The sequence below is a fragment of the Cataglyphis hispanica genome, chromosome 2 (assembly GCF_021464435.1).
Source record: "Cataglyphis hispanica isolate Lineage 1 chromosome 2, ULB_Chis1_1.0, whole genome shotgun sequence".
In the NCBI taxonomy this organism is placed as follows: domain Eukaryota; kingdom Metazoa; phylum Arthropoda; class Insecta; order Hymenoptera; family Formicidae; genus Cataglyphis; species Cataglyphis hispanica.
In genome coordinates, this window is record NC_065955.1 from 10520217 (window position 1) to 10532838 (window position 12622).

At 36.8% G+C, this 12622-nt stretch overlaps 1 protein-coding gene across 4 annotated transcripts in view; it reads right to left on the reverse strand.

The window, feature by feature from the left end:
* Positions 1-12622, reverse strand: part of LOC126859142 (nephrin-like) — a 219946-nt gene that overhangs the window by 33188 nt on the left and 174136 nt on the right. For all 4 annotated transcript variants that reach the window (XM_050610160.1, XM_050610159.1, XM_050610158.1 and 1 more), the window contains exons 3-8: positions 12418-12550; positions 5244-5449; positions 3472-3588; positions 2336-2539; positions 1663-1814; positions 859-1006 (exon numbers count right to left, since the gene is read on the reverse strand). In XM_050610160.1, coding sequence (XP_050466117.1) covers positions 859-1006; positions 1663-1814; positions 2336-2539; positions 3472-3588; positions 5244-5449; positions 12418-12550 — 960 coding nt within the window. The remainder of the gene's footprint in view (positions 1-858; positions 1007-1662; positions 1815-2335; positions 2540-3471; positions 3589-5243; positions 5450-12417; positions 12551-12622) is intronic.

The window sequence follows — 12622 nt, forward strand, 5'->3', positions numbered from 1 at the left end:
GACGCAACAAATGAAAAAAAAAAAGGAAAAAGACTCGCGGAAAAGACGGGAAAATGGGGCTGCCAAGATATTCGAAGTAGTGGAAACGCGACTGCGAAATCGGACTGAATTTTCAGTTACGGTGGATCGGCATGTGCCATTAATTTCCACTCCAAGTCTCTGTCTCTCTTTTCTTCTTTCGCATCTCGGACCGGCTCGAGGAAAACTTTTATATTAGACAGTGAAATCACGACGTTAATCCTAGCTTGACTGCGACGCTTCGTGGCGATTCGTTCTGCAACTTTACGTATTAATGTCGCTGAAAAGTTGCAACGCGACTGCAATTTGAACTACGACGCGGACGCGCATCTACGGTCGCCGCAACGACACCTCCGTTAACCTGGCATCCCCATCGCGGGAAAGCAAATTCATACATATGGTATAATTATAAGTGCTAGTTTAATACATGCTGATAAATTTAAGAAAATTGTGTATGAAATAAATAATGGAGAAAATATTCTCAGCACAATTAAACAAAGTGAGAATCTTTTTTATCAATCGCGATATTAATAGAAAATAATATATGTTGAATAAATATTTTTATTAGCATAACTATGTGATATTAGAGATTCGATCTCAACAATTTATTACATTTCGAGCAAACAATCTCGCCGATGGCAACGAGATCTAAAGTAAAAGGTACGGCGTTAGAATTCTCGATTCGAAATTGTAATGTTGACTTTGCAGCGCACGATATGCATGCGAAATGTGCTTGTAAAAATATTACATCGATGGAAGTTTCTACCGTGCGCGACGCGCGGTCGCATACGCGACGCGAAATTGCGGGACACCCCGTTGCGTTTCTGTGAAAACACTCACGATATATATTGAGCTTCCATCCTTGCTCCATCTCCGAGTCCGGAATATCTGGCACGCTGGCGCGACAGTAGAGGAACTTGCCGGCGTCTTCGATACTCGGCACGAATGTGAGGACGCTGGTTGTTACGTTGCCGTCAGGAGGACTCCTCTGTCGGTGAGAATTTCATGAATTTAAAATAGTTTGCCGAACAATTTAATAATCACGATATGCATACACATCCCGAGATCGAATCGCCGTCTCTGACGGATTGAATTAGATGGTGATGATTATGCCGTCCGCCGATATTGGGTTTTCATTAAACGAAAATTCAATGACAAGATTTACATTTTTATAACTATTTAATATATCGGATAAAACATTTTTTTGCCTTTTTAAAAAATACTCATAATCAGATGAATATATTAATGCTAATGACAAAATTGAATAAGAAATAATAGAAATATAGAAAAAAGAATATAAATTGCATAAAAAATTCTCATTCTCTAATTAATAAACAGAACAATGATTTAAATTTTATGCTTTGTACTTTGCTTTGTTGATAAACATTAATCAATAAAATTCCAAATACTTTGCGACAGATAATATGTATTATATATTGTGATATATTTGTGCAAAAAATTTTTAATTGTCATTCGAAGCTTGTCGCGTATTAATTTAATTACGTCAGTTTCTAATTTTGAAGAATTAAAGAGTGAATCGAAAAATAATTGCAGGGACATCCGGAGGGAGTTTCTCGGACGAATTAATCTCATGTGATGAACGAGAGTGTATTAAATTTACCGACAATCTATTTTAAATCGTACCGTTTCCCGTGCATTTCGCAGTATCGTGTTCCCTTTGGACCACGTGATCATTGGCTCTGGTCTGGCTCCGACAACCTCGCAACTTATCTCATAGGTCTTGCCGGCGCTAAGTGGACGGTTCTCTCCTTGAATGCGGACCCAGAGCGGTTTCACTGTAAAAGAGCGTGTGTATGTCACACTCAGATTTAAGCGTCCATCGAGATCCGCGCACAGTCGTCTGAAGCTAATAGAAATTTTCCCGGTAGAAATTCAATTCACTGAATCGCCGATGGTAAGTGGTTTCGCGAGAATCGATACTTCAATTTAACACGGAAATTGGAATCGTTTATAATTAAGAAAGTTGCATATTTTTCGCAATCATAATTTATGATATGTAATCATATACATTATTATGAATTATATAAATATTTAATATTATATCCGTATTTTCCACTATATTTATTATAATAATCAATGATAATATAATATTATTGTAATTCACACTTATTCAATTGTTAATTACAAATATACGTTATCATTTATAATCTCTTCACGTACTATCTTTTACCAAAGAATTTACAGATAATTTTTTTTTTTATAAAAAATAATATTTATTCACAATTGCATTCTTCCTTTCATTCTTGGAATTAATCAATAATAATTAATCAATAACCATCGGTAAATGGATGCTTACAATTCATATCGAGCGTCACCGAACTTGTTATCGGTGCTACCATGTTGTTGTTGGTAGCTTGGCAAGTCAAATACGTGTGCAGATGCTCGCGGCCCAACTTTTCCAATTGCAGCACGTTGCGGACCCTTTTAGCATCCACGGTCTCGTAGCTGTTATCGAGTAGAGAAGTCCCCTGCCACCATGTCACTCGTGGTTGCGGTCGCCCTAAAGAAATATGAAGGATCCGCAGGATCCGACGAATAATGCATCGCTACTTCGTTGCACTAATGGCAGCGTCTATTCGACGTAATCATATCTCGACTTAACGCTCTGAGTAGATATAAAAATAAAATTTTTATAAAGAAATAAAAATTCTGCTAAAGCCTTTCTCAGAGAGAACGTAATTTGCAATTTTCAAAAGCGTTTCAAAAAACGTCAATGAACGTTAATATACATTTATTTATTTATTATAATTTTTTGATTTTTAATTTATTGTAAAAAGTTAGACTTTTGATGGTAAGTAGTAAAAATTTTTGTGCAAACTAAAAAAAAAAGAACGAAGTTTAGAGAGTTTACTTTCCGGAAAAAAGTTTCAAGTTAACAAATAAAACTAAAGTCTCAAAAAGTACAAAGAGAATATTCCTTAAAGAATATAGAAAATAAAGTATACAAAAAATTTTACTATCTTAGCTCTGGAGTAATAAAAATTTTATCAAGAAATATTGAGGAAATTCTAAGTGTTTAAAATTACGTGTCGTACATCATGTTAAATTAACTTTATAAAATTCTATTATAGTACATTCGATTAACGATCGAAAAATTTTCATCAAATTTCTTGCATCATCAAAGTACACATATATATATATATATATATATATATATATATATATATATATATACATATCTTTGTCTTACACTAGCGATCTCACTCTTACGCGTATATATATTTGCCTTGTCGCAACGGCGGCACCTTCATTGTTCGAAATTCAAAACGCGTCACGAGAAATAATGCGTTTGGCTGAAATGTCAAAGAAATCGAGCCGCACATTTGTTTCCGCGTGAAACGCGCAACCCGAGCGCTGATGCGAGGCCGCGGCAACGACGAGACGCGTTAGGGGAGGGGAATGCACTGAAAGTGCATCGGCGCATGCACTTACCACCGGCGGCGACACATGTAAGATTGAGAGACGCTCCTTCGGTGTACGGGCCGAGGATGTAATGGGGAATATGAGACCTTCCGTCTTCGTCCAATATGCTAAGCTGCTCCGGCGGTACTGTAATAATTTTCGCAATAAGAAGCTCTCTGCATTCTCTTCCCTTTATTCGGGGATGTCTGAGAATGTGAACAGAATGGAGTGGGAGATCGCGGCGGAATCAATTTGCGTATTAATGTATCAATTCTAGTATCATCTAAAAAGACAAAACGCAACGTGACTATAATAATAATAAATTAATAAATTCTCGTTTAATAAATTGAATAACAGAATTATACACAAAAAATCTTTTGAATCAAATTTATTAATTCAATGTGACAGATGAAATAAAGAAATAAAAGGATATGAAAAATCGTAACATAAATGCAAAAAAAATTGCAAGTATGGCGTTATCGTTATTAGTATGTGAGCTCTTCTAATGAAGCAACGAGAATGATGGTAAATATTGTTTTAATTTCGCTCCAATTTGATCTTTGTGCCATGTATATATTCTGCAGAAGAGAATTAAGATAAATCTATATCTTTTAAGCATATTTATCTCTTTTAATAATCGTTTCTCTTTACTGCATCAGCTGCAACTTCACTCTTTTATAACATAATCAAATTTTATATGTATATAAAAAACAAATGTGATTATTATTAATTACTGTTAGGGTTGAGAAATAAATCTGTATGAATTAAGGAAGCACAAAATATTTTTTTTTTATAAAATGTATTTTTTTACTATTTTCCAAATTATCAAAAATCTGATTCTCGAGGAACATTAATCAAGCGAGGGGAAAAAATTTGTAATATCGCTAATAATGCTAATATCCGTGTGCAAATGCCGGCGCGAAAAGCGAGTCGAATCAATTTTGCACGGCGATGTATCAGCCTGCGCCGTCACGTACCGCCTTTACCATTAAGAGAAGCGGATGTTATTCCTGAGATAAAAAATAAATTTTAATGCACCGGTATGACGGCGCTCGGTGTCTATCCGCTCCGATATTATCGGCTACGGTCACGTAGCCCTTTTTCCATTCAGCGTAATGTTATGCCATGCAAAAAAAAAAAAAATTAAATGCAGTCGATGCACAGTTTCGACCGTGCGAGGTGGTCGCAACAGCCGAATAGTCAAGCGGTTCGATTCAATGATAACGGCGTCCATTATATTAGAAAGCGGCATGGAAAGCGCAAATATCGAATTGATCAATCCGGTATATCGTACAATTCCCACCGTTCCAAAACTCAATTTTCAGGAATTTCCGGCAAAAGGTTATCGCCGAATAAAAATACAATCGAAAAAATTTTGTCCAAAGTTATTCAGAAAACAAGACATTTTTTGATTTATTAAATAATTTAGAAATTATGATCTTATTCTTCGTTGCATTATTTCAACGATTAAAATTTTAAAAGTTCAAACTGTTAAATGTGTACAATATTTGATAAATTATTTAACGGAAATAAATAATACATTAACAAATAATAAACAATACATTCTCTATATATATGTACACACATTAGGAGCATTTTTTAAATATTTTTAGATTGCTTATCATACGCGAATTTATTCCCAAGAAATTCAGATCAAATATATAATCATATCTTTAAAAAAAAAAAAATTCAAAGGAATACCTTATGTTGCTGAAAAAAAGTAGAAAATGTATGTTTCGTTTTTTTACTTGTCCGGCGCATCTTGTATTCGGTTCAATGCGGAATATCGTTTAAAAACTTACTGATCACCGTTAGATTGACTTTGCTGTTGCGTGTCGGCGATTGCTTGAAATCGACTCTGCATCTGTAAACAGCCGCGTCGCTCTCGCGAACGGCTTGCAGGACGAGCTTCGCGGGTTCGCTGTGCTTGAAAAAGGCACGTTCTTTCAGGCTTGGATCCTGCCAGTGATTCCCGTTATCCAAGCTGTGCGACCCCCGCATGTCGAAACTGCAATAAAGATCATTATATTTTAGCAAGAGAGTTTTATTTATTTAAAATTATATATATATTTTTTTTTTTTTTTTTAATAAAAAGATTTTTTTTGAGTTGCAGTAGTACATATCTATTTTAATGTTTTCGTACAAGACAAAATATATAATATAATGCATATACATATAAAATAAAAAAATCACAATTTAATTTAATTGATTTTTTGAAAAAACTGTGTAAGAACCAGAGTGAATATAAAAGTAATTATAGTAATTAGACAGACAAAATAAATAATGCGCGCTTATAGTATTCCAGTGGCTATAAAAAGCTATAAATAAGAAAAGCTCGTACACTTCTTTCTTCTTCCCCTTCAATACTCGCTGCTTCCTTCAATACTCGCTAATGCGCGTCATCGCGTTTCTCGGATAGGCGGACGCGTATAGAGAGAAACTTTTATATTGCCCCTATTAAACTCTCACGAGACGCTCAATCGGAAAGAAGAGAAAAATGCTCCGACTGAAGAAAAGTACAGAGTCACGCAGGATACTCGTAGCACTTTGCCCTCTAATATCGTGCCCTTTTACGCCGGCGCGCTGCCCTCGCAGAATTTCTATCGGCGAACAGAAACGAAGCTAACTGAATTTATGCGGCGTCGTTGCTACAAAGAAATTTTCCGAAGAAATTTGCGACGGATCGGGGGCCGTAATGAAATTCCTCAGCAACTTTTCCTCGAAAACTCATTATTGTGCTTCAGCGAAATTTTCGATGAAGCTTGGATCGGGGATATTTAACATTTAAGGATGTAACTCCTTTTCGAATAACGTTTACATATTACTGCTTGTATTACGCATACATTAAGTGAACAGGATGTCCTTACACTTTACTTCACGACAGATTCTAAAGTTATAAACAATTAAAAATGAAGAAAGTGTGAATTGAAGTTTTACAGATTTCTAATCAGAGTCAAATTTAATTTATTTTTGTCATTTTATAATTCAAGATATTTTATATATATATATATATATATATATATATATATATATATATATATTGAATATTAAAAGATTATTACAAGAGCATATAATCACTTTATTTTAAAAAAAAAGCGTTGATTTTAAGAGATTCAGTTATTAAAATTACACTTGACTGAACACAACACACAAAGATCCTAAAAACAATTGAAACGATTATTTAGAACAATTAAGCCAATTGTTGCTAATTTATTCCTCTAATTCTCCTGAATTATATTCGCTTCGCAAGAAGATTCAGAGCGAACGTGTACTCGTGGTAATAATTAACCGCCATAATTTCCTTATCTCCTTAAACGTGCACGCTTCTAATGCGCGATTCAGTCGTTGGTAGTGTCTCGTTGCAGTTTCTGTGACTCTGTCAGCATTACAGTACTATGGCGTCAGTTATAACGCCGTTATCACGAAACTTTTAAACGTGGCGGGGGTCGGGACATTGTCTGCATATCGGCGGTCATATTTTCCTTGAAATTTTGAACAATCGCGACGTTCATTCTGTAAATGTGCAAGAGCTTCGTGTAATCCCTCGGCAGAAAACAAAAACGTGAAAGAATTAAAGATTTATATTTAAAAATTAAAAACACGAATTAACAAAAAATATTTTTGCATAAATTAAAAATATTATGATAAAATTATTCATATTTTTTATAATAATAATATTAAATATTGCACACAGCTTTATTATTATCGCAAAATATATTCAAAGAAGAAAAATCGACAGTTAAATTCTTTGTCATGTCATGTCGAATCTGATAAATTCTGTATTATAGGAGAAAATTCTTTTTTCTACGACGATTGTTTTGTCTCGAGAAATCGGAGACATCTTTATTGACATCTTTACTTTGAAAAACTTTCTAATTGCGTCTGCTCTGAAAAACGACGAGGCGATATTCGCATATAAGTGTCCTCTTCTCTTTCGGAAGAAGAAAAATCGCAACGTGGCAAAACAATAGTTCCGGAGCCAGCTTTGAATCGACAATCGGAATTGATTTCGCTGGATGTAAAATAGCAGGTGTAACGAATGCTGCACCTGCTCAGACGCGAATGCATCCCAGGGGGCGAGGGGAGGGGTGTACGCGAGATGTATGTACGGAGCAGTTTTCTGAAACCGGTCCCCGGAGGACGTTCCGGTATACTTTTATATGACCCTGTGCCGGTTCGCAAGGTGAGTTACATCGTCAACCGAGCGTGCGAAAAAGCGCGCGCTCTCTCTCGTTCATCCGGATAATTTTCACCGTCTTTGACTTTTTCGAACGGCTTCCACACAACGACCCCTTCGCTAAACGATCAAGCGGCAAATTACGTTAATGAAAAGGATCATCGGATAAAAGGACATCGTGTACGGCTCGTATATTCGATAACGAAGTGTGTGCAGTTATCGTTTGTTATCTTTGACTCATCTCTCGAGCCGCGTGAATTTAATTCCGATTATTGAATACACACGCGATGTTTCTGATATTATCGCTATTTTAACAGGTGCCTTTAACTAATTCTTTGAAGAATAATTTGTAATAAAAAAAAAAAAAAAAATGAGATGAAGAAAATAAAATACAACAAATTTGAAGATTATTTTGATTTTCTTGTCTATTTGAAGCATTCTTTATTTGTATTTGCGGCATCGTTTGTACACAATTTAAGGTAAATATGCGGTAAATGTCTACTTTAATGAAGATTATAATTTAGAGGTTACAAAGTCATAGTTGATTAACATTATAATTCCATTGTGGACACATGGTTTACGAATGCGTTTATCTCTCTCACGTAGATCATTCCATCAGACGCGACGATGAATGGAATAATCGCATGTTGGGCACATGCGAGTCCATACAAAGGATTACCGGCTGCAAACAGATGAGGAATGCTTATCACGTATGCGCACGTCATGCTTTTGCATTTCCTTTGTCAACGTTGTAACGTCGCTTTGCCCCCGAATTGTTATCGGTAATCTCTTTCAATTATTCTCAAACAGAGCAAGTCGGCCACAATCACTTCGAGAATAAAATCACAAAGTGTGACTTTTTACAAGCGATCTAGTCGTACACAATTAGAACTGCCACAAATCCTCTTTCATTTGCGGATTTTTTTCATCAATTTACACTCATTATCAATTTCCTTTCACTTAAAAAAAAATGTTACACCATTGTTAGCTAAATTAGATCGGTCGATTGCCGTTTAATTTTTATTAACTCTTCAAGTCGTTAATTCAAGAATGAAAAAATCGTCGAGGAAAGCGAGAAGTTTTTAAATATTGGAAATTAATCTAAGAATTATTCATACATGAGAAGAATAATTTTCAGGTATAATAGAATCGCTACGTGTTTCCTTTCCAAGGGGATAGACAAAGATCGATCAATTTGCTCGAGGATCAGAGAACGGGCGTTCAAAAAACAAAACCGCCCTGGCGCGACGGAGCACTTCGTCACGGGTCGAAAGACTTTCAACTTAATAAAACTGCGAAAAAGAGAAAGAGAGAGAGAGAGAGGGAGAGAGGTAATACGATAAACGCGCGCGTTGCGGTGTATTGTGTGCGCCGAAGAAAGAAATAATATCGTATCCATAATTTTGTTCCGGGATACCTTTAAGCCCCCGTCACAATTCATATATCAGAGTCAAGCTAGGAGAGGCGGTTGCGCGCTCGTGAGAGGAAAAGAGAATGAGTAAGGAGGGGAAAGGGAGGGAAAGGCTGCGAGAAATAAAGGGCAGCAGCCAATTCGCTATATGGACCACTCTAGGGGGAGAACACTTCGCGGCAGCGAAGATGGAAGGGACGTAGACGGGGTGGGAGATAGACATACGCGCTAAGTATGTCACGGGGTTGGGTTGCCACAGATCCCTCCCTTCCTCCCATCTCGCCGAAAAAGATGGGATTCCTGGCTTCCGCGCCACCGTTTCTATGCATAAAACCGCGATATCAACTCTCGGAATAAGAGAATCGGGACGCAACTCGAAGGAGAAAAGCCACCGGGAGATACGATGGGTACTTTTAATCCCCCGCTCTTCTCTGCACGCGCGACCGAAAAGCAGCCACCGATTCGAAGGTGGGTAGTGTGTGTGTGTGTGGCGCGAGATTAACTCTTTTTTTCTTCCCATTATCTCGACATCCGACCGGATACGCGCGGCGCTTAAGTGGCGCAGGATACGCGCGAGGACCTTAAATTCATTTATCTATCCCGCGTATTCGCGAGTCTCTCTCGCGAGTTTGTCATTATTATTTTGCAGCGATTTTTAATGAAATTACGTTATTTCACATTCCCTTTTCCGCATGCGTATTAATCTACCTGCTGCGTAGATTTTACACGGGTGCATCGATTGCGCGCATCGGTTGCCAAGCGACGAATATATTATCAAGATCAGCACGTTGCGTTGGCGTGCCCGTACAACGGGATAATTTCGGCTGTGCCAGCATGCTTAATGCATTACTCTAACCATTTGTAGTTAATAACCGGACTGAAGTAACGCGCGCGGTAGCCGCTTATCCTCGCAAAAACATTCGCGTTCACGAACTTCAAATGCGATGCGTAAATCCGTCGGCAAATATACGACATAATAAGCCAACACAATCCAGCAAAGTTAGCAATACCGAAATCCGGGGAACGACGGGGCTGATCACGAGATTCCGAAACGCATAATATACAAATTAATTGCGTCAATTATCGCGCGTGCTCATCGCAAAGCGTACATGCGTAAAGAGATTTGCCTCCGCTGTGTATTTACGCAAGCTTTCTCTCTCTCTTTGAATTTTTGCGTAAGCTAATCGCGCGATTAAGCCGGCTTGAAAAAATTCGAGAGGCGAGGATTCAATGCAGAATTCAAATTTCCCAGGATAATCGTGCTTCGTTACGAAGAATACGCGGGTAGCAACTTGAATTCCCGAATTGGCGGAATCGCCCAATCGAAATCGCAGTCGCGGCGAATTAATTAATTCTCTGAGAGTTTAGCGTACGTTAATTTTTCCTTTGAAAGGAAAAAAAAAAAGACAAATTAATATTGAACCGTCGAAGAGAAAACTCTTTAGCGAATTGCAGATGGAAGACGCATTTAATAGAAAAGTTTTTTCATTTCAACGAAAACAATCTTTTGTAATGTATCAGTAGTTTTCAGAAGATTGGAGACAGTAACAGTAAGAGAAACAGATTAAACATTTATGCAATGCCCACTTCTCTGTCGTATTATCGTTTCATTTTATTATTTACACCCGTTATTTCCTTTTCTTATGCGATAAAATAATCATGTATATTGTTGTATGTGTTTTGCAATAATAAACGTATCATAAAAGCTTTTTTGACAGCTTTGACAATGTTAAAATAAAAAAAAAACATTGTATATCACAAATATAAATTTTAATTTTAATATTGCCAAGCAGAGAAGGAAAGAAATTATTAAATTGATAAATTATTTTTTAGTACAACACACATGTGTACTGGGCAAGTATAATTAAAGTGTCAATCTAATTAGAGAGTGATTGTAAATACAACTTGATACAACGGCATCATTACTAATAATTATTGTATCAAGGCGGTCGTTTATATGTCGATGGCGTGTGTTAAGGGTTGGTAAATTACCGTTTCTCCTACAGATGTAATTCGCTTTGATTTGATGAACGTCGGAGGGTTCTCCTCCTAACTAGAACATCGAGCGATTTTCCTGCTAGTTCTGATATGTCACTTTCCGCGGGGCGCAATGTAAATTATGCCTGTCTTCCTGTTTGAGAGGCATTTCCATTTGCGCGAATTAAGTTCAAGGCGAAACAAACGGAGAAGAGTTCGTTTTCTCAACTGACTCGAGTATATCTCGCGTATAATCAGGGCCTTCTCCGTCTTAAGAAATTGATAAATCTCATTCGGAAACAATTACGTTGCAATTATTCTGCTAATATTATTTGCGCCAGATTCCCTTTAGGCAATCCTACATAAATTCTTTTATTCTAGAACTTCTTATAAGAGAGAATTCTAGAACTCTATTCTAGAATTCTTTAAAAAAATTATAAAATTATATATATATATGTATATATAAATGCTCGATTATATGCCGGATTTAATCTCTAAATCATATTTGCATAATCTGTTTACGAATTTCGGAGCATCGAGTATTATAAATCGGGAGCAAGTCTCAAAGGCGCAATTTATAATCCGTGTTCGTTAGTTCCGTTTCTAGTTGCTTGTTACGCGAATAAATAAATTTATCGCTATGAGAGAATAGTATTACATGCGAAATTACATTCACACCTATTATCATGCATTGATAAATGAAAAATAATACGCGACCTTGTCCCGATTATTATCCTGTACTACAATGCGTATATTACAATGCATCTTAAATTCCTATGTCGTATAATTCATCTTTTATATATATCATATGTGTGACGTTATCATTCTACATACCATAAGTGCTGCATTGCGATGTCAAATACGTGCGACAGAATTATTATAATAGGTATCTACGTCGGTTTGAAACACGTTACATATGCGGGATGCAAGAATTGATGGAAAATCGAGATATAGTGTTATTTATTATAATTTAAAATCGATAAAAAAATTGAAAAAAATTTATCTCGAGATCCTAATAACTTGCGCTACAAACAATTGAAAGTGGTAACAATTGAAGGAAATTTTTGCATTATTCCGTGTGAAGGAAAAGCTTGATTTAATGTCGCAAGTTTTACATTTTCGAAATAACAACGCGGCGCGCGGATGTATCTCGAAATGAAAAACTTAAATCCTTATGCAAATTTCAACCGAAGTTAGATATCAAAATACGAAATCTACGAATAATCTTCGCAGTGCCAAACGCCGCTGCAATAATAATGAGAACGCGGCTTCGCGGTTTCCGTTTTATGCTCGAAAAGCGAGAACGATATTGCACGCGATCAACATAAGAATGAATGCGCACGAGAGAGAGAGAGAGAGAGAGAGAGAGAGAGAGAGAGAGACAGAAAGAAAGAGATGGAAGAGAATTTACCTGTATATCGGCGCGTCCGCTTCCTCCTTGTACCAAATAACTAGGTGCAGCTTGTCTCCCGGGAGCGGCGGTTTCACGTCGCACGGTAGCTCAGCAATTTCTCCTACCACTGCTTCCGCATCTGTCATTGTCACTGTAATGACAAAGTCGGGTCGAGAGTCAGGCCAAGATCATATAACCGGAAAAACGTGGTCGGAATACACGC